At 46.2% G+C, this 22,913-nt stretch overlaps 1 protein-coding gene across 4 annotated transcripts in view; it reads left to right on the top strand.

Moving 5' to 3' along the window:
* The window catches only part of CLIC5 (chloride intracellular channel 5), a 192,084-nt gene extending 171,365 nt beyond the window's left edge, over positions 1 to 20,719 (top strand). For all 4 annotated transcript variants that reach the window (XM_070456351.1, XM_020894540.2, XM_070456352.1 and 1 more), the window contains 2 exons: positions 9,641 to 9,825; positions 15,920 to 20,719. In XM_070456351.1, the coding sequence (XP_070312452.1) occupies positions 9,641 to 9,825; positions 15,920 to 16,087 (353 nt within the window). In that variant the 3' untranslated portion in view covers positions 16,088 to 20,719. The remainder of the gene's footprint in view (positions 1 to 9,640; positions 9,826 to 15,919) is intronic.
* Positions 20,720 to 22,913: the final 2,194 nt, after the last annotated feature.

Below are 22,913 nucleotides of genomic sequence, written 5' to 3' on the forward strand. Positions count from 1 at the left end.
TATAAAAGGCATGTTGGATTGTCCTAAATGCTGTACCACGCCTGTGTTTTAAACACAGCCTAATAAATAATTTGTTTGAACTAACTCCAGGAGATAGTGAAGGACAGGGAAGCCTGGCATGCTGCAGTCTGTGGGGTCTCAAAGAGTCAGATACGACTTAGCAACTGAACAATGAACAGTAATTGGCAGAGACTTGTATTTCTTAAAGAAAAATATTTGTTGTCTTTGTTTATTGTTATTGGGAATAATACTTCGGAACAAAGGGCAAACATAAAGTTGATTTGTGGAGCTGTATAAATCACAATGATCCCCTACAGGGCTTGAGGAGGAAGCTATACAAAGAGTCTGTCGCTTCTCAAGGAAAATCCTTTGGCATTCTTTAGAAATGTATCAGAAAATGCCTCGTTCACTAGGTGATTCTTTCCACCAAAGAGAGGTAGGAAGCCTGCAATGATGTCCTAGATCCCAATCCACCATCGTGGTTAGAGCTGAATCCTGCCTTGGGAGTAGAGAGTTATTTACTGGCCTTTTATTGGAAGAACCGTAGAATTCTGTCATTTCAACTCTCTCCCATTCAAGGCTCCAATCCCTTCTAGAACCGGGAAATAATACTCACGGCAGCCTGAGTTGCAGACTCTTCCCAAGACCAGCTGACATCACACAAGGGAACAGCAGGGGTCTGCTGAAGTTACTGGTGTTTTCTCATAAACCACTATGTTTCTACCTTTCCTGTTTTCACCAGTGGCTAGAGAGGCGGGCCCGGGAACTGTTTCCCACCTAAGAGCCTGTCACAGACCAAGCCAATTTGACAGCCAAGTCCACTCTTCCCTGGTCTGATGTGAAAGTGAACGTGGATTCTCCAAACTATCAGACCAAGAAAATTTGACACCTGGAGAGAACAAGGCTAAACCCAAAGAGATGATCCAGGCGACTTGGGGTCCTGAGCATGTAGGGGAGTGCGGGAGTGGGCTTCACCCTCTGAGCTCCCCTAGTTCTCCTTGGACCTGGGAAGTTTTGGGATGATTGGATGAGCATCACTTCAGACACCCCGCTTCTGCCTCGAGTTGATCTGTTGCTCTTAATCTTCACTCAGTCTCTCCTTGCTCCGTCTTTTCATAAACTTACATTCCAGAGCCGTAATAATGATAATAATGATGATGATGATGATGATGATCTTTAAGTTCCACCACGCACTGGATTGTGTAGAAGCAGTGTGAGGATTCAAACCTGCTCAGGTCTCCTGAACACTAGAATGCTGGGCATCCTACTGACATGGCAAGCCTTCTCGGGGAGCCTGGTGTGGGGCTGACACCCTCTGACCCAGACTCTGTCTGTCCTTTCCCTGATGATACCAGTGACCTGCCAACAGACAGCCCAGGCACTGCAGAGAGGGGCCCACCACACATGAAGGAAAGCCAGCCCTGGTGCCATTTCCACCTCAGTGTGGCCTAAGGACCCTCCATAGATACAACTGATATACACATGCCAGTGCCAAGTCACTTCAGTCGTGTCTGACTCTTTGTGACACTATGAACTGCAACCTACCAGGCTCCTCTGTCTGTGGGATTCTCCAGGCAAGAATACTGGAGTGGGCTGCCTTGTCCTCCTCCAGGGGATCTTCCCCACCCAGGGATTGTACTTGTGTCTCTTAAGTCTCCTGTGTTGGCAGGCGAGTTCTTTACCACTGGAACCACCTGGGATGTGTGTATGTGTGTTTGACTGTGCCGGGTCTGGGTGTGGCACATGGGGTCTTGTCTTTGTTGTGGCATGTGGGATCTATTTCTCAGACCAGGGATGGAACCAGGACCCCTGCATTGGGAACGCAGAGTCTTAGCCACAGGACCACCAGGGAAATCCCAGAGATACAGCTTTAAGAGACAAGAGAGCGTGGGGATCAGCCACTTCTTACCTGCTCTGTATTCTAGAAAGTTCACTGTGGATCAGAGGGTGTGGCCCCCAGTTTCTGCCTGTTTTATAATTTTACCTCTGTGGGATTATCCATACTCACATAACCCTGATATAACTGGGCAATCTTACTCTCTTTAAGGACTTTTTCAATAGAAACAAGCTACACGATTCTAATCCCCAAACCTGGAAGATGAATGTGGATCTTTACAGAGGGTGTTTTCAGTGGGAGGGAATTACACTGTCCATCACAAAGCTGAAAGTCCCAAATATCCCTTAGAATATCTTTGTCCTCAAAATTGTATTCTTTATGATAGCATCTATGTTTCTGCCCACCTGGCCTGTACCTCCTCTTCCCCCACTGCTCACAACTTTCCTGGACCATTCTGCTGTTTCAGCCTCCTCCTCTCTCCTTGATCTTTGCCCCTTGGATATCTCACAGGATCAATCTGACCTCTCTGTTTCTAAAGAAAACCGTCTTCCTCCAGAAGGCAAGAGGGAAGCAATAGTACAGTCTATTTGATTTTTTTCTTGTTCCCACCATGTTTTCATTCATGCTTGAAACTATCAAATATCAACAAGGTGTCGCCATCTTCATATTTTCTCTCCGAGAGTATGTGATAGCCAGAAGCATCTCTGCTGTGGTCTGCCTCAAACCACAGCTGCATATTTCTTTTTGCATCCTTTATATCAACATGCTCTCAAGTGACAAGATGAAAAGTAAAACCTTCATTCAGGCTCAGATGGTAAAGAATTTGCCTACAATGTGGGAGATATGGGTTCAACCCCTGGGTGGGGAAGATCCCCTGGAGAAGGGAATGGCTATCCACTCCAGTATTCTTGCTTGGAAAATTCCATGGACAGAGGAGCCTGGCGGGCTACAGTCTATGGGGTCACATGAGAGTTGGACATGACTGAGCATACACACACAGCTGAAGCTAGGACATGAGGAATGGTACCCTGACAGCCACACTCTTGTTAGGGGTTAAGGGGATATGAGAAAGGTCTGCAGCATAGAGGGAAGATGGAAATCTGAGTGGACCCCCAAGCAGCCGTGGGCCCGTCCTTGGCACCCAGAGATGGCCTTGCAGAGTAGAAGAAGTTTAAGTTTTGGAATCCAGCAGCCCCTGTTTTAAAACCTGGTTTTGCTCCTAAGTCATATAATAAGACTACTATTTTGAAAGCATTTTTCTCTTTGTCTTCCTGGGTACATGATTCTAATATGTCCTAGGCATCAGCTTCAAGAGAGATCAGGGTTCTATAGAAGGAATTCTAAGAAAGAGAAAAAAAATTCAGTGTTTTGCTTCTGTTACTCAAAATAGCATTTGCAAAAGACAGTAGACTTTCAAGCCAAGCTATTGTCTTAAAATGTTCTAAATGGCCTTTATTTCTCAAAGTTAGCATGGTTAAGAAAGAGGCCTGGAGGAATCAACTCTCAAGGAGGCTTGCTACTCTGTGGTTGATGGAATCTATGACATAGGAAATGGAAATGAGACAGGGGTTTGGAGGATGAAGGAGGAAAGGGAGCCAGAGATGTGTCTGGAGAGCCTCATGGGGTGCTGTGCTTGGGTATCCTTCCCAAGGAAAGTTCTGGACAGAGGCTAGCATCCCATCTCTTACCACCACTGGAAGGTCAATATATCCATGGTAACTCTGGAAGGACGTGAAGGGGTAGCATCACTGAGGAGAGACAGCCCCTGTGGTAGGCAGCCCACATCTTCCACCCAGCAGACCCCAGGACTTCTGTCTCCCCTGTGCTGGGAGGTCCCAGGAGCCTCCTCCACCACCCCTCCCCGTTAACTCAGGGGGAAGAGCCAGGGAAAGGGAGGCTGTCTTGAGAAACTGAGCATTTTTATGCCAGAGAGACTGAGGACTCTCTAGAGGGACTATTTGGATCATTACATCAACTAGGTTCTAATCCAGAATGGACTAAATTAAAGCTGTTGTTTTCCCATGACCCAAGGGTTGGGAGCTTGTAAGGAAGACCAGAGTGGTTTAAAAAAAACAACAAAAAAAAAACAGGTATGTTCTTCGTGGTCCATCCCAGGAGTCGTTCGAACAACCTGCTGTGTGCCTTGGATGAGGCTGAGACTCAATTTCTTTATCTGTTCAATGGGGATGAATAATAGCTCTCATCTCAATAGCTTCACTGTGTAGTTAAATGATCAGTGGTGTAAACATCCCTGGTCCACTTCAGAACATCAGTGTTTTTCTTGCTGGTGCTGGGGAATCGGTTTCGAGCAGAGAAAGGAACACAGCCGGGCGCCAGGTCCTGGGGTGTGGGACCATCTCCCAGTGACCGCCGTCTTCTCCACGGCAGAGGTGAACAGACCCCCATTCAGGCTGCAGACGACGGTCAGAAGTGGACCCCTGGCTCTTCTCTATCTGCAAGCTCACATGCCAGAGAAAATCCACATACGAGAAGCTGAGAACAGAGCAATCTGGCCCACAGTCCTTTTACCTGCGACATCTGCGTGGCTCCAAGTGAATTTTGAGCCCCCAGGGGTCTGCACGGCCCGTTTTGCTCCTCAGTACCCCGCTGCATAAAGCCTGTCAGCGCAGCACGCCTCAAAGCAGGGCTGAGCCGCGCTTGCAAGAGCTCATTGGAGGCTGTCTTGGCTCCCTGGTCTCCATTCAGCCTCCATGCCCGGGTAAGAGTATATTATTTTCTTAGCTCAAATTGCCGTTTCCAAGTCATTATTTCTCTACAGCGAGAAAACAATATTGGGTCTTATGTAATATCAACCTCAATGAATCTGGAAGTGATCATGGAATGGGTGGATTTTTTTCCCCTCCTTAAGAAAGAGAAAAATAAATTTGAGATTGTTTGCATATGGCTGAGAATATTTATGAACTATTCCCCTTGTTTCCTCATCACATATTTTACCCAGTGCGTTTGTGTGTGGTACAGAATAAATCTTTACAGGAAGGGCGGGGTGGAGAGGGGAAGAAAGCCGTTCAAGGGCTGGAGATCCATCAAGTGCCTGGGACGTCAGTGGTCGGGGGGTCTTGGGGTCTCCTGGCTTCAGGCTGGCTTGCTGCTGTCGAAGGGTTCCCCCTCCTCCTTGCTTCTGCTCCCCCTTTCCTCCCCTCAGAGGAAGTCTTTTGGAGGGAGAGTTTCAGGTGCCAACACGGAAGGAATTAACATCATCTTGTCGCTCTGCTTTCTTTCACATCCCCTTCACTCTCACCAGAGCAGAAAGTTCAGCAGTAACAGTTTCACAACCTGGGTGCCGTCAGCCAAAAGAGATCATTAAACTCTGTGGAGGCCAGATTGAGTCAGAGTCAGGGGAATGAATGAGTTGGCGGGTGGAAGAGCAAAGAACTGGCAGAGAACGTATTGGTGCTGGCCTTTGTCATTCGGTAAGACAGCACCGTGTTGGCATGCAAGCCTGTGTGTCTAGCTCCCCTGGCCCTGCCTCTCAACACGGCTTGTCACCCAGAAGGATCCCAAGGAAGGCTAAGGGACTGGACATTCGGTCAGCAGGAGAAGCCGGGCTCCAAGCTGTTAATTTCTTCCTCTAGGTACTGGGGCTCAGAATTGGAGCTTAGGCTCTCTCGTGTTCTGCTGTACCTTGGATTATTGAGGGGTATACTGACCAGTAGCTCAGCTGGTAAAGAATCTGCCTCCAATTCCTGGGTCAGGAAGATCCTCTGGAGAAGGGAAAGGCTGCCCACTCCAGTACTCTGGCCTGGAGAATTCCGTGGACTGTATAGTCCATGGGGCCGCAAAGAATCGGACACGACCGAGCGACTGTCACTTCACCACTTCACTTCATCCTGACCGAGGCCGTGGACTGAGGAACAGAGAGCAGGATGATCGCCTGGTTTGCTAACGCAATGGCAGGAACGGTCATTAACTGATATCCTAATAGGAGCCAGCTATCGCGTGGCTCACTTTCCCTGCATTGGCTGAGTTAATCCTCGCGGTGGCCTCGTAAGAGATCTTTAGTCCTGTAGTTGAGATGAGACAAGTGATACTCAGAGGGGTTGAGGAACTTATCCACGCTCATACTTCAGAAGTGGCAAGATCAGGGACATTTTCAGGGTTTGTGGAGTAGAAAATCAGTACAATTAATAGGGAATTTGAAAAGTCATGTTCAAGAACTTGGACTGTTAGCCTCAGCAGCGTCACAGTAAACTCACCCTTACGTGTGTGTGTGTGTGCTCGGTCGTTTGTCTGACTCTGAGACCCCATGAGGTGAAGCCTGCCAGGCTCCTCTGTCCGTGGAATTCTCCAGGCAAGAATACTGGAGTGGGTTGTCATTTCCTTCCCCTGGGGATTTTCCCAACCCAGGGATTGAACCCACGTCTCTTGTGTCTCCTGCACTGACAGGTGTATTCTTTACCACTGTGCTACCTGGAAAGCCGTACAACTTACCTTGGGTGGGGTCAGAATTTAAACACAAGATTAGTTCTGTCAAGTGGGCCCTTCTCTCTGCTTCATCTCCTCTTTTCTCTACTGTGATTTTCTCCAATTCTCACCTTCACATTCCTGATCAAAAATGCACAAACAGGAATGATGCAACTGACATACACAGGACATCCTCAGAGCATCCAGACATGGTGTATTACATGGTGGGTCATAGTTGTGATGTAAGGCCATGAGGTCATAGTTGTGACGTAAGGAGGAGAAGGGGATGATAGAGGATGAGATGGTTGGATGGTATTACCGACTCGACGGACATGACTTTGAGCAAGCTCTAGGAGTTGGTGATGGACAGGGAAGCCTGGTGTGCTGCAGTCCATGGGGTTGCAAAGAGTCAGACTTGACTGAGCGACTGAACTGAACTGAAAGCAATGACCCTGGCTGTTCTCAAACTTTACCCATTCATCTTGAGAAATTGCTGGAGAGTTTTAAATTTCTCCAGAATCATCCTCCTAATGAGCTTCAGTTGATGTTCTAAGACTCTCTTACCAAATTTCATGATGTTTCCAAGACTGGCACTCAGGCAGTAACCAGCTCAGGGGTCCAGGGTGATTTTGGAGTTAAAACCTGCAATGTCTCCTACCCCATCCATGTCTCTTTCCCTCAGATGGTATCAGCTCATCATATTTCAACAGGAATTCAATCTGATTGTTCCTTTTTCCATTAGAAGCAAGATTTTATTATCATCTCCATAACTGAAAGGGGCAGCAGGATTTGTGGAAGCAAACAGACCCAATATAAATCACAGCTCTTTGGGTGGGGGTGGGGTGGGGTGCTAAGAAGTACTGTTGAGTATCCACCCTCTGCTGGTGCTCTTGAATAGGCCTGCAGTCCCATCCCAGTCTAGACAATTACTAAGGGGAATATAAGCATTTTTCCCAGCCCCGCTCAGTCTTTTTCTCCCAAACTGGAAACACAAAGCAGATGATGAAGTCCAAGTTCAAATGCTGCACCAGGGAGAAGGAAGTGTTGAGAAACCACATCCAACCTCCAGCCTGTTTTCAAACATTCCAGTAAGTGTTCAATGGCCGTACCTTGGGCTGGTGTCATTTCATTGTCTCAGACAAAGGCTCTCTATGAAAAGACAGACATGGATTATGTGAGGAGGGGCTGCCAGAAGGCACATTTGGGAAAAATCTGAACAAGAGCACAATACTCTGGGCTCTTCCTCTGGGGGCAACTCCTCCCTTTCATCTGCTGGAATTAACATCCAGACTGATTCCCATCACCTCAATGTCATGCTCTAAACCAGAGTCTGGAAACACAGCCTTGGGGGTGCGGGTGGGGAGGCAGAGTGGTGGGACTGATAACGCAGATGCAGTGGCCGGTGACTAGCTGTCTCTGGCTTTGTTCTCAGAGCCTAAGTAGATAGTTTCTAGGCTAGAGAATGACTGTGAGTGATGGTGACATCCTATAGCTGCTCTTTTGAGTATTTTGTTCTGTTCATAATATATATAGTTTTTAAGTTGATATGCTGCATTTTCCTTTTTATTCAGTTCAAGAAATTTTCTTTCAGGGAAGTCTCTGTTCTGTTGTTATATGTAAATGGATTATTGGCCAGATAATCACTGGGGCAAGGCTGGAAAAGTCTTCTGCCGTATTATCTCCCCTTGGATGTTCCCTCTTTGAGGGACAGGTTTCCATGCAGCCGGGGTTGCACATTTCTGGGGGAGCCCACTGCCTGTGTTATTCACCCTTCCATTTTGGACTGCTGTGGGTGTCCCTGCTGGCTCAGACAGTAAATAATCCGCCTGCAATGCAGGAGTCCTGGGTTTGATCCCTGGGTCAGGAAGATCCCCTGGAGAAGGGAATGGCTACCCACTCCAGTATTCTTGTCCGGAGAATCCCATGGACAGAGAAACCTGGAGAACTACAGTCCATGGCGTAGCAATGAGTCAGGCACAATTCAGTGGCTAACACTTAAAACAACCCCTCTAAATTAAACTCAAGAATGCCTCCTTGATATCCACTGGTTCTCTGGGGGCAGCCCTGGACTTGGGTACTCACTGTTCTATGTCCTGTCTTCCTGGAAGGCTTGACCCCTTTCCTTCTCTCATTGGGTTAGCCAAGGCTAAGGCTTCCCCCAAATTTGGTGCCTATCTCTGTCCTAGGATGTCTAGATAGCTGTTATTTCCTTATTTAATAGCCTTTTCTTCATACAAAATTATTATGTGGGCTAATTGCAGAATATTGGCAACATTTGGATAAGCAAAATAAGAAAATGAAAGTTGATAATTATTATGGTATCTCCTGGAGATGAGAACTATAAAGGCTTTCAAAGATATCTTGATGGTTGTATTTCTGTGTTTACATTATCTTTTTAAAAAATGCATTAGCAAGTGTTTACTGTTTGATTAAGGTTCACTTTTTCAGGCTGCTTAATAGTCCCGTATGGCATGGTGTACTGGCTGTCAGATTCTCTTTGGTGTGTGTTCAGTTCAGTTCAGTTCAGTTCAGTCACTCAGTCATGTCTGACTCTGCGACCCCATGGACTGCAGCACGCCAGGCTTCCCTGTCCATCACCAACTCTCAGAACTTGCTCATACTCATGTCCATTGAGTTGGTGATGCCATCCAACCATCTCATCCTCTGCCATCCCCTTCGCCTCCCGCCTTCAATCATTCCCAGCATCAGGGTCTTTTCAAATGAGTCAGTTCTTCACATCAGGTGGCCAAAGTGTTGGAGTTTCCGCTTCAGCATCAGTCTTTCCAATGAATATTCAGGACTGATTTCCTTTAGGATAGACTGGTTGGATCTCCTTGCTGTCCAAGGGAATCTCGAGAGTCTTCTCCAGTACTATGGTTGAAAAGCATCAATTCTTCGGTGCTCAGCTTTCTTTATAGTCCAACTCTCACATCCATACATGACTACTGGAAAAACCATAGCCTTGACTAGATGGACCTTTATTGGCAAAGTAATGTCTCTGCTTTACAATATGCTATCCAGGTTGGTCATAACTTTTCTACCAGGGAGCAAGTATCTTTTAATTTCATGGCTACAGTCACCATCTGCAGTGATTTTGAAGCCCCCAAAAATAAAGTCTCTCACTGTTTCCATTGTTTCCCCATCTATTTGCCATGAAGTGATGGGACCGATGCCATGATCTTAGTTTTCTGACTGTTGAGTTTTAAGCCAGCTTTTTCACTGTCCTTGTTCACTTTCATCAAGAGGCTGTTTAGTGTGTGGGGGCACTAATTAGAGAGGAGGGACAGGGTCTGGATGCGCTCCTGTATGCTGAAGTCCCCGTGGCTGCATCCCGTGGAAAGGAGGTTGACTGAAGACACTTTCCTTGCTGTTCCATGGCAGCCCTTGAGCGAGGCCTGACCAAGGCTCTGAAGAAGCTGGATGATTACCTGAACACCCCTCTGCCGGAGGAGATCGATGCCGACACTCGCGGGGATGATGAAAAGGGCTCCCGGCGCAAGTTCCTGGATGGGGATGAGTTGACACTGGCCGACTGCAACCTGTTGCCCAAGCTCCATGTGGTCAAGGTAAGGGCGCTCTACCTGCGGGTGCCCCCAGGTCCAGGTCCATCGAAGGCCCGGGTCTCTCACGAGGATGAGACCAGGACAGGGCCACCTGCTGATGGAGAATCGGAGTTTGAAAATCTCATGAACAGGGACCCAGAGTCAACCTCTGCTGCTTGCTGGCTGTGTAGCCCCTCTGAGCTCCAGTAACACAGGCTTATATTGCTTAACCAGGGCTGCTGGGAGACTAAATGTGGCCTGAAAACGCCTGCCATGTTGTAAGGGCTTCTCTGGTGGCTCAGTGGTAGAGAATCTGCTGCTAAGGCAGGAGACGTGGGTCTGATCCTGGGCCCGGAAGATCCCCTGGAGAAGGAAATGGCAACCCACTCCAGTACTCTTGCCTGGGAAATCCCATGGACAGCAGACCCCGGTGGGCTCCAGCCCTTGGAGTCACGAAAGAGTAGGATATGACTTAGTGGCGAAACAACAACAATCCTATTATATGTAGTTACATATAGTCTTATCACTCCAAAGACCTCTTCCTTACCTTTTCATCATAGGTTTTCACTGGCTACCCACTACCCCACAATCTCTATTAAGCATGCTCTTATATGCGTGTTTTCTTTGTGGGCAGACCCACCTTCTGATTTCCTGTAGCCACTCCTTGGGGCAGGCAGACAGCATCTTCCTCTTCTACCAGGTGAAGAGCTGGAGGTTGCAAGAAATGGTAGTGTTTTCTTGCTACCATTGCACTTTCCAATCATGACTAACAGAGAGTGTAATCTTTCCTATACAGCCTTAGGATACAAGAGATGGGAAGAAGAGGTGAATTCTGAGGTCATCCCAATCTCCCACCCCAAAGTGGACCCCTTCCTGTGTGTCTGTGACAGGCTTCAGCGCAGCTGTGACTGCACATTTCTGATGACAAAGAGCCCTCTGCCTACCAAGCCAACGCTACCATTTTGGATGGCTCTAGTTATAAGAACCATCCTGCCTTACATGGAGCCCAAACCCGCCTCCTTGCTTGCGTGGTTCTCTGGAGCAACACAGAACAGGGCTGCTCTCTTCATCTCATTTGAAGACAGAAATTTTGTCCCCTGCATTTCTCTGAACTGGGCTTCCCTGGTGGCTTGCTAAGTCACTTCAGTTGTGTCCAACTCTGTGCGACCCCATAGACGGCAGCCCACCAGGCTCCCCCATCCCTGGGATTCTCCAGGCAAGAACAGTGGAGTGGGTTGCCATTTCCTTCTCCATCCCTGGTGGCTTAGATGGTAACAAATCTGCCTGCAATGTAGGAGACCTGGGTTTGATCCCTGTGTTGGGAAGATCCTCTGGAGAAGGAGTTGGCCACCCACTCCAGTATTCTTGCCTGGGAAATACCATGAACAGAGGAGCCTGGCGGGCTACAGTCCTTGGGGTCACAAAGAGTCAGACAGGACTGAGCAACTGAATAACAGCAACCATAACATATACATGTATATATGTTGTTTTTCAGATTCTTTTCCATTATAGGTTAGTATAAGATACTAGAGTATAGTTCCCTGTGCTATACAGTAGGCCCTTGTTTAGATATTTTATTAATATATATAGAAGTGCATTTATGTTAATTCCAAACCTCCTAATTTATCTCCCCTTCTCCCACTATCACCTTTGAGAACCATAAGTTTGTTTTCTAGTACATCCTTTTCTGACCCTCATCAGTCCAGAGAAAAAGACAGTAAGATTGTAGAGCCAGACTGCTCTCTATTTCTACACGTGTTGATATCTTACTGTCTCAGTCAGACAAAAAGCTCTGTGAGGATAGGTCTTCTCCAGGCCTAATGGTGGGTACATGGTGGCCCTTTGATTAACACTCATTGGTTGACCATTTGATCACCTAGCTTGTGATGCTCAGTTGCTTTCCACCCGTCACTAAGGAGAATCAGATGCAATCATTTATCAGCTGGATATCTGCCTGTTGGTTTTCGGCTGATGTCCTGAGCTGGAAATCAGAACCCTGCATTCAGAGCACACACCAGTTGGAGTTGAAAACATAGGCTGTGCTTGCCCTGGTGCTCCCAAGGGATGCATCAGGGCTGGAGACTGGGAGGGAATCATGCTTGCCAGGGTGATGGGCAGAGCAAATGCAATCCATTCATATGAAGACACTTTGGGGTTCAGGGCCAAGCTGATGGTGATTTGTAAGTCTCACCAAGCTGTATGTCTTTGAAGTTATTAATAACTGCATGCTCACCCCACCTCCAAAACATCCTTTATTCCCTTTTCCTGAGGACAAAGTGGCACCATTATGGGTGATGATTCTATCAGTAACATTATCAGAGTGAGGTCATGGGAAGAACGCCATTCTAGAAGTCCAGAGACTCAAGTTCTGTCGTTGTTGTTGAGTTGCTCAGTCATGTTTGACTCTTTGCAACCCCATGGACTGCAGCATGCTGGACTTCCCTATCTATCACCAACTCCCGGAGTTTGCTCAGAGTCGTGTCTATCGAGTCAGTGATGCTATCCAACCATCCCATCCTCTGTTGTCCCCATCTCCTCCTGCCCTCTATCTTTCCCAGCAGCAGGGTCTTTTCCAATGGGTCAGCTCTTCACATCAGGTGACCAAATCATTGGCGCTTCAGCATCAGTCCTTCCAATGAATATGCAGGATTGATTTCCTTTAGGATGGACTGGTTTGATGTCCTTGCTGTCCAAGAGACACCACGTCTAGCAGCAGGAGCTGGGACAAGTCGTCTCCTCTTTGGGGAAGTCGTTTTTCTCTTCTCTAAAAGAAGAGGTGTGGATGATTATTTTCCTTCTCACCTCTTACCCTCTCTTCCTCCCCATCTCTCAGTCACACGTGGTTGGACCACCCAATCAAGAATCATGTGTCCAATCAGGTAGACAAATGGACCTCCCAGGCCCCACACTTCATCCTCCAGTTCCTCCAGTTCCTTCCAGCCCTAGACTCCCAGTTACACCCATCCTTGAATGATGTTCAGTGTGTTATTCACTTGGAGGAGCTGGAGATTGGAAGGAGGATGACCCACAAAAGGACAAAGGCTGGGCCTTGCTTCCCATCTCCTTGGATTTCTGCTGATCCAGCTTATCAGAGCCCAGAGCCCTGGCAAACCTCTGAAGTGCAGAAAACGTGAAAGGAGAGCCAAGTCAGACCTCCAGTTTGGCTTCAGACGCCAAGACTTAATCTGGGCTGGGGGAGCTAACTGTTTTCATATGAAAGCAAATTCAGAACATGAGCATGGAGGTTCCTGCAGACGTCAGAGCTTCTTCCGCGCACATCCCCTCTCTCTCTTTCATTGGCTTTCCTTCAGCTTATCTGCATCCTTGGAGGCCGAGTTGCTCTGGCCCTGCTGCTCGCTGACAGCCTGGTTTGAACTTTCATTGTCTGGCTGACTCCTATTCTCATCTCCTGGCTCGAGCCAACATGTGAAGAAGGAACCAGCTCTGGTCAAGCTCAGGGTGTATGGATCCGGGCAGGGAGGGGCGTGTGGGACACTTGTCGCTGCCCCCAAGACCCTTGTTCCCCACCCCACCCCCGGACCCTCACATGGCACAGGGACCTGTAGGGAGCTATACATATAAACACAAATATATATTCATATGTTGCATCTCTGTTGTTTTCAAGCTCAAATTATATCCTTTAAAAACCTGAAAATGAATTCCAGCCCCAAGAGACTCAAGGCCGACCCATGGATCAGTTTTTTTTTTTTTAATGGATGTCTTGACCTTATTATGGCTCTTTTTCTTTCCTTTTCTCCATTTTTTAAGTTGAAGTATAGTTCATGTGCAATATAAGTTACAGGGGTACAACAGTGATTCACAATTTTTAAAGGCTCTCCTCCATGTATGGTGATAAGGAAGTCACTCCGTCTTGTCTGACTGTTTGTGACTCCATGGCCTGTAGCCCTCCAGGCTCCTTTCTCAGTCCATGGAATTCTCCAGGCAAGAATACTGGAGTGGGTTGCCATTCCCTTCTGCAAGGTATCTTCCCTACCTAGGGATCGAACCTGCATTGCAGGGAGATTCTTTATCATCTGAACCACCAGGGAAGCCCATACTCCGTGTATAGTTACTATAAAATACCGACTATATTCTCTGTATTATACAATACACACTTATAGCTTATTTTATACACAGTAGTTTGTGCCTCTTAATGCCCTACCTCTGGTTCACCCTTCCCTTCTGGTAACCACTAGTCTGTTCTCTGTATCTAGTTTTCTTTTTTAGATTCCGCATGTAAATTGTGACATACATGATTTGTCTCCCTCTGTCTGACTTATTCACTTAGCATAATGCTAAGTCCCTCCATGTTGTTGCAAATGGCAGAATTTCATTCTTTTTCATGCCTGAGTAGTATTCCATTGTGTATACGTATCACATCTTCTTTATCCATTCATCTGTTGATGGACATTTAGGTTTCTCCCATGTCTTGGCTATTGTAAATAGTACTTTTATGAACATTGGAGATAATGTATCTTTTCAAATTAGTATTCTCATTTTTTTAAAAGATATGTAATCAGGAATGGAATTACCAAATCACATGATGGTTCTGTTTTTAGTTTTTTGAGAAACTTTCATATGTTTTCCATAGTGGCTGCACCGATTTGTATTCTGTGGGCTTTTTTTCATTCTCTCTGGAAGTTTCAAGCTGCTTCCCTCATTGGAGCCTCCACCCCTGCATAGATTTGCTCCTGACCCAAGACAGCTTCTTCTTAAGGCTGTGGGCAAGCCAAAGGCCCCTTCGTCTTGCAGTGAAGAGAGGGCTTTGTCCAAGGACCCTGACCCCATCACTTGTGCTCATTGGCCACACCTATCCTGGTGGCTTCAGTACTGACCTCCCCAAACCAGTTATTTTAACCAAGAGAATTTAATATAAAGAAGTGCTAAGTACCTAAGAACTAGGGAGGCAAAATGTAAAATGTACCTTATGGTTCCTTCTTCAGGGCAGGGGGCAAAGTGAAGAGTTTGGAATGATCAAAACTTGAACTATATAATAGCCAAGACATGAAACAACCTAAATGTCCATTGACAGATGAATGGATAAAGAAGATGTGATGGGTCTCAATGAATTCTGACATTAGATAATGTTTCTTGAGCACTTAAAGCCAGCACCTCCCCCAGATCACTTTATATATATTAACAAATTTACTACTCCAAAATAGGTCATCTTATTATCTCCATTTTAGAGAAAAAGAATTTGGGGGTCAGAGAAGTTATGTAGCTAGTCCAAGATCACACAGTTGTCAAGTAATGGGGTCAGGATTACAGATCCAGTCAACTGGGATCCAGAGCCCACACTTTTAACCACTATGCTACCGTGTCTTTCAATACAAACACCACTTCCCCAGAAGGCTCAGGTCCACATCCCCGAGTGTGGCAGATGAGGGAGAGAACAGAAATCACCATCTGTTCACCTCCACATACCCTGAAGCTCCATATGCATTCCAGCATCTAACTTGCATATTTTTTGCTTTGTATTCCCTTCTGTAGATAAGGCTGGATGGGGGAAGAAAAAAGTTGTCTGTAATTCTATCAGTCAGACATATCTTCTGCTAACAGATTGGTGTATATACTTCTGTTCAACATACACATTTCTTCTAATGCTTTATACTGTACTTCCGACTGAACAGTCTCTTGAAGCATTTTTCAAGTCCCTGCAATTTCCTCTGCAGCATCATTTTGCATGGCTCTCCGGTATGCCACTGCATGTATATATGACAACATATTTATCCACTCATGTGTTGTTGGACATTTGTGTTGGGTACCTTTTTTTGCTATTTCCAAATAGTCCTGTATTCCTATTTATAAGAAGCTAAATCTTCTTGTACACTCACGATATTTCCTAAGGAAAGGAATACCTAGAAGCAGAATTACTAGATCAGAGGACAAATCATAGTTGCTTGGGAAAATGTAATACAACTAAATAAATAAAACAGCGCAGGATAAATAAAACAAACAGTGTTGCATTAAAAATGCAGCACCATCACCTTGCGCAACAAACGTCTTGCTGCTGACCCCAGGGGACACGTGGAGGGTCTCCGCGCTGTGCACACACGGGGCCACATCACTGACACTTCCCGGTGATCTATTTCACGCTTTAACACCATCTCTATTGCAGATTGTAGCCAAGAAGTACCGCAACTATGATTTCCCGGCTGAGATGACGGGTCTCTGGCGGTACCTCAAGAATGCCTATGCCCGGGACGAGTTCACCAACACCTGCGCGGCCGACAGCGAGATCGAGCTGGCCTACGCGGACGTGGCCAAGCGCCTCAGCCGATCCTGAACTTGGCCATCTCGCCCCATCGCTGCTGCAGAAGGACTCCACCTCTCCCTGAGGACTCTGGCTTCACACACTCCTCTTCCATGCTGCCTCTGGAAACTTCTGTCTCCATCAGGCCACATCTTACCGGCATCATTGGAACCACCCCCCCCCACCCCCCCCCCATCCCCCCCCACCCCCGCCTGCTGTCTTTGACCAAAGTCAGCGCCAGCCCCCTCTGGTCAGACAGGAATCCTGCAAGCAGAAATGAGAGAAACGGTCAAGCTGTCAGCCTTTTCGGACCTGGACTGGATTCCGTGTGTTTGGGGTCGGTGCCTGGGGGAGCCCTGTCTGTGGGATTGTCACTGGCCCCTTTTGCCAATATTGAAATATCTCTTCAGATGCATTAGAAACCTGCAACATGCTGTCCTCGTCCACCCTCCTCTTTGTCAGTAACTCCAAGGCCAAACACCGTCTTAGTTCTTATTAGAAAGAGGTGCAGGGCTGTGTTAGGGGAGATGAGAGTGGATGGGGCAGACGTGGGTCTGGGCACCTGTTAGACACACCTCCAGTCACTCACCACTTTCTGGCACTCTTGTCACTTCGGGCACTGAAGGCAAGATTAGAAAACTATTTCAGACAGCCTCAGCTTTCTGCAGGGCTGGGCGCAGTCTGATGCTATCACGTACTTGGCTTGATGCTGATCTCTGTGCTTATCTGTCTAGGCCTTGCCAGGAAGGGAAATTAGCATGCCATTCCAAACTGGGGTGACTGGGAAGGGGAGGGGAGGGGAGGAGTGTTGATGCCAAAAGGCCCGTGGGGTCTACCAGCCATGGGGTTTGCTTGCTTATGGGAGTGGTTTCATTGGGGATTACATGCCTGGGTTTGACTATGTTTATCCACAATTGAATTTTGGTCTCTGAGAAAGCAGATGGGAGTGGGGGTGGGTGGGGGGATGGATGCACGAGGCTCAGATCTTTGTATGAGGCTCAGTGTTCCCTGGGAATCTTTTAGATAGATCTTTTCTCTTATGATCTAAGTCTCGAACCAGTGATATCATGTAGCTGCCATCTTCATGGCAAAATACCAACAATTGACCAAAAATGACTCTTCAGCTTCTTCAAGTTGTTCCTGGATGTGGGTCTGCTAGCTGGGTGCTCTCTGATTCAGCTTCAGCCTCTGACATGCAAGAGATACATTTAGGAGGTGGCTTGATCGTGAAACCTTAGGAAGAAAGTCCGTGGGCCTTTCTGATTGGGAAACCATGTGGTTTAAACTCAGAGAAAAAATACATAGGCATCTGGGTAAATTTTCCTACCATCTGCCTCAAATGCCCGATGAAAAAGAGGAAGCTGATTTTTAGCTAATATTTCACTCTGTAGTCATTCTCCTTGAGTTTCACCTTAAAAGCTTATCCTGCCTGAACCCAGGGACCTGTGCAGAGGAAACGAAGAAAAATGAGCTAGTCATCAGCTCCCTCTTGCCATGAATGCCCTGGGAGAAAGTCACCCGCTGCAGACCCTCACCTTCAACAATCCTTCCTTCTGTGTTGCCTGTTGATGGAGGCCGAGGCTCCCAAGTGCTCGAAAACCCCAGGACTTGGCTCTCTGCTCAGTGAGGGCAGGACAGCATGGGGCCTTCCTGTAGAAACATCATGAGGTTCTAACCCAAGTAACATCTGGACCTACCTGCCTCCAGGGATCTCTGGAGAGAAAGGGGACCCAATGATCAGAGCAGAGGGGTAGAAGCAGGGGGTCTCCTTTAGCCCAGGGAGAAAGATGCCATTTCTCGGTGGGGCATCCTGTAAGCCCGAGACCTTTCATTCAGAAGCAGAAAGAATTGATTCATTTCCTCCTCTAAGGGAACCTTTGCAGGACTCCCTGATAACTTTGTCCCTGGAGATGTTTGAAAAGGCGAACTGATGAGGAAACAGTCCTTCTGACAATAGGGGAAAGCCTCATGCTGGTCTCATGGGAGATGAATGCTTAAATGATCCCAAAGGCCTGTTCATTAGTGTGAAATCCTGTTGTCGTCAGAGACCCTTCCCTGAACATCACAGCATAAGGGCGATGATCTAAGAGGCAGTTGACTTTCCCAAGACCCAGAAAGGTGCTGTTCTTGAGGTATACCTGAGAAGCACAGCCAGTGAGCGACAGTGAAAATGGCAGGATGCCCAGGCAGAGAAGCTCCCCAGGTGGAGTAGCACCCGAGACAGAGTGCCTCCCACTGAGGATTTTTGAACACTGAGGACACTGGATATTCAGAATCCAGCAATTGGCAAGTCTTTAAACACAGCCTTTAAAAACAAACAAGCCAAACTAAATCAATATTGTTGGTTCTAGCTGTTCCTTCTGTGGTTGACTTAGTTTTACATCAGTAACCATGTTAGGGCACAGGGGTGGGGTTGGAGCAGTTATATGACCCATGGTAACCATTTAACAGAGGGAGAGGAGTTATAGATGGTTGACATTTCCTGGTACTCAGTCCAGGAATATCTTTTTATTGCAGCAGTAGAATCATATGATGCAACCGACTATTGATTTAGAGCTTAAACGTCTATGACAGGTTTATCAGAGTATTTTTAAATAATATTGCCTTATGATGATTCTTTTCCAAAGAGATTTTTCTCCACATGCTTCAGTCTCCCTGGGTTTTGGCCATAACCTTGTCATATCATCTCCCAACCACACTGTGTAAAGGTCCTCTGGTGTCCCCAGAATCAGCTCAGGGAGTATTGAAGGTCTGCAGTTTGACCCTGAACTCCAGAGTGTTGAGATGGGAAATGACCCTTGTTATTGGTCTGGCATGCATATCAATACCTCAAAAAGCATCTCAGTGGCAGTAAGAGGGGATTTACTTGGGTTGAGATTCTATTTTACTCTAGATTTATTTCTCTTCTTTGGTTTTTACATCACTTTTTTTTTTTTTTGGTGGGTTGGCATAATGTGAGGCAGAGGGAGAAATAAGAATCACATTCAGAACAATTGTGTTGAATTTACCCATCTTCTCAGTCCTGCCTGCCTCTCAGGTTGCCCTGAGAGAGTGTATTGGATAAGATTTTAACAGCTATAAAAGATGAGCTGGATCAGTAAAATCCAGACTGGTCCAGCACATAGCTCCTTCTATCGCGCACCTTTATTACCTGACACTTCAGAATCACCAGTATGAGTTTGGCTGTCTTGTTTTGAACAAACAATATTGTTTTGAAAAGTGAAACCCACACTCCATTGGTTTGTTTGACCACAGGTCTCAAACTAGTTTCGTCTTCCCAAGAAATGACACTGTCGTCAGTGTTCACTTATCTTGCTGGTGGGGCCATGGAAATGCTTGATCTTTTCATTAGAAAGAGGCCATGCCAAGAAGGAGTTTTCCTGGGCTGAATTTTCTAGCGTTTGTCAAATGAAACAACGGAAATACTTCGTAACACCTGTACCCACTGGCCGCTCTGCAGAAAGACAAGACCAAGCATCTTAGAATTGTTGTAGAATGGATCACATCTGGAATGGACCCTGAAGATCTAAGATCCTAGAAATCAGCAAGGTCTGGACAAACAGAATGAAAAAGGAGGCAGTGTCAGGAAGATACAGGTCTACCTAGTAAGTTTTCCATCGAGAGAAAACAGTGAGAGTTTGTGTCTGAAATTAAGTTGGTCTAGGGGCAGGGGACATCCAGTACATAGGTCTTTGACTCCTATTTCCAAGGGCCAGGAAGCCAGTTCAGCAGCAGAGGGAGCCAAGATGCTGGTGACTTCTCCTTGGAATGAGCAGCATTAACCCATGATTAATGATTCCCAAGGGATCACTTCCTTTTTTTAATAATAACATTTAAAAGCCTCTGGAACATTAGAAAAAGAAGTGTGCATGGGAAGCATCCTGGTTCTGATGTGAGGCCCGAAGTGTTCACATCTTGGCTTTGGGACCCTCCTAGCACACGCGGCCCATTGGTTTCTACCCACGGCTCTTGGCGTGTAATTCAAACAACACATGCCCTCCTATGAATGCATCATCCACTCCCTTTGTCATTGTTCTCCTCCCAGCTTAGTTTCAGGATCCTTTCATTTTGTGATTAGGTATGATCCAAAGTGTGCATAGTCTTACTTAATGTTACTTAAGGAAATGGATCCAACGTTCCCCTCCTCAACCAAAAAGAAAATTAAAAATTGCCTCACTGTAGAACTTGGGTTAATCTATTTCTATAAAAGCAATCTTTTTTTTTGACAAAATATAATTTTAAGGATACAGTCATCTATGATATTTATGTATAGAGATTTTGCAATATTGACTATGCATATGCTTAAAATATAAAGTATCTGACTGATGTTTGAACTTGTCTTTCTTTCCTGACCACCTGGCTATCCCATTTTATAAGCAGGAGAGTTAACTAATTTAGCAAAGAAGCCTAGCTTTTATAAAAGATCAAACATTTCACTTTATAAAAACACTCCCAATGATGGTCACTTGATTTTTCTCAAGACCTTTAACTGTGGTGATAAAATAACAGGACTTGCTTTTAAGCCTTAATAATGTAAAATTCCTTTTTAATGAAGACATTGCTGAGTGTTTTCCTCATGAATCTGAACCAGTTATAAATTTGTTTTCCGGTCTTGATTGGTATTGACTAATTCAAATAAAGTTGGTTTATTTTCAAATAGTACAACATCGATCATCAGATGTCTTATTGAAGGTGGGGATTTCCTATGCTGTTTGAAAAGAGTATGAAATACTTCTTTTTTCCAAATGTTATTTGATTTTCCCATTACAGAAGAAAATATGTTCATTCTTCTTAAAATACAAAAGCAAATAAAATTTTTAAAAAATGAAATAGGGAATTCTCTGGCTGTCCAGGCGTTAGACCTTGGCGCTTTCACTGCCCTGGTCCATGTTCAATCCCTTGTGGGGGAACAAAGGTCCCACAAGCCACGTGGCGCAGCCAAAAAAACATGTAATAAAAAGAATGAAACAATGCCATTTGCAGCAACATAGGTAGACTGGAAATGATTATACTAAGTGATATAAGCCCAATCAAAGACAAATGTCACATGATATCACTTATGTGTGGAATCTGAAAAGAAAAAAGATACAAATGAACTTATTTACAAGACAGAAATAGATCCACAGGCATAGAAACAGGCCCACAGAAAGCAAGTTTATGATTACCGAAAGTGTAGGGAAGAGGTATAAATTAGAAGGATGGGATCAGCAGATACACTGCGCTGTGCCTTGCTTAGTCTGATGCTTTGCAACCCAATGGACTGTAGCCCACCAGGCTCCTCTGTCCATGGGGATTCTCCAGGCAAGAATACTGAAGTGGGCTGCCATGCCCTCCTCCACTAGTGTATATAAAATAGATTAAAAGCAAGGACCTATGTATAGCACAGGAAACTCTACTCAGTATATTGTAATAACCTATAAAGGAAAAGAATCTGAAAAAGAACGTATATATAACTGAAGCACCATACTGAACACCTGAAACTAACACAACCTTGTAAATCAACTATGCGTGGCATGGCATGTGCACTCAGTCGTGTCCGACTCTTTGTGTCCCGTGGATTGTACCCCACCAGACTCTTCTGTCCATGGAATTTTCTAGGCAAGAATACTAGAGTGGGTTCTATTTCCTTCTCCAGGGGATCTTTGCAATATAGGGATTGAACCATCATCTCTTGCTTCTCCTGCATTGGCAGGCAGATTCTTTACCCGCTGAACCTCTGGGGAAGCCCATAATCAACTACATTTCAATTAAAAAAAAGAAAAAAAGATAGAGGAATAACAGAAGGGAAAGCAAGAAGCATTTGACCTAGCCATCTAAAAATGGATTTTTATTTTAGCAAGGCTAGAAATCCTATTGTAGTCCAAGGGTCATGTGAAAAAAATATACTGATGTTCCTTCATGGGCCTCAATTCAGTTTCCTACCTGGCTTGTACCTGGGGATGGGCCAGCAGTGACCGTGCAAGGGTGATTAATACCTTAGAATACTGGCTTCCCTGCACTGAAAGGTCTCTCTTGGCCCTCAATGGCTCCACCCTCTCAGCCTTCCTGACCTGAAATTCCCACCCTTAACATCATGTCACTGACTGTGGATTAAGTTCTCCAGAATCCTCAGGAAGATTTACCTGGAGTCAACAGGCAACAGTCAACTCCTCAGCACCCGAGGAGTACCTCTGTGAGCGTTCACGTTGCTGGATGCTGCAACGCTCTTAGCAGTACCCTATGCACTCTATGCTGTGACAAAGTCTTCTCATCTCTTCGGAAGGGATCAGACCCTTGCCTCAGGAGATGAGTCCTGGCAGGAAATGCAGCCTGGAGCTCCGAGAAGATGCTGTTGCTGGTCCTCTCTCCATCCCGACCACCCCCGTCTTCCTCTGATGGGCTCAGGACTCTAGTTCCCCCTCCCTCCCTCCTCCCCACCCGTCCTCTCCCTCCTCATCTTTCTGTGACTCAGGTGAGAATGGTTCTAACCTCAGGTTCAAGGGTGAATCATAAATGGCCTGAGCTTATCCTCCTGGCTGTGGTTGGTTTCAGAATGGGCTGTTGACCAAGTTTCCCCCAGTACTGTGAGAGAAGGTTTGTTCAGGAGATTCTTAGAAATATTCTTTAGGAAATGACTCCCCAAATCACTGCCTCTGGGGCTGCCTTGGGATGTGGGTGTGCAGTCCGGAGCTGCTGCTGCTCTCTGGTGACCATGAGGGCCGAGCCTCAGGCAAAGGCAATAGTACACCGAAATGCGGCAAGAGTGGGAACAGCCTGGATCCTTGATGGGCCCAGAGCTGCTGAATTGTCAAACCCTAAAATTGGTTCCAATCTTACATTTCCTGTCCTCTAACACATCCGAGACTGTCTGAGGGTGTTC

The sequence above is a fragment of the Odocoileus virginianus genome, chromosome 27 (assembly GCF_023699985.2).
Source record: "Odocoileus virginianus isolate 20LAN1187 ecotype Illinois chromosome 27, Ovbor_1.2, whole genome shotgun sequence".
In the NCBI taxonomy this organism is placed as follows: Eukaryota; Metazoa; Chordata; class Mammalia; order Artiodactyla; family Cervidae; genus Odocoileus; species Odocoileus virginianus.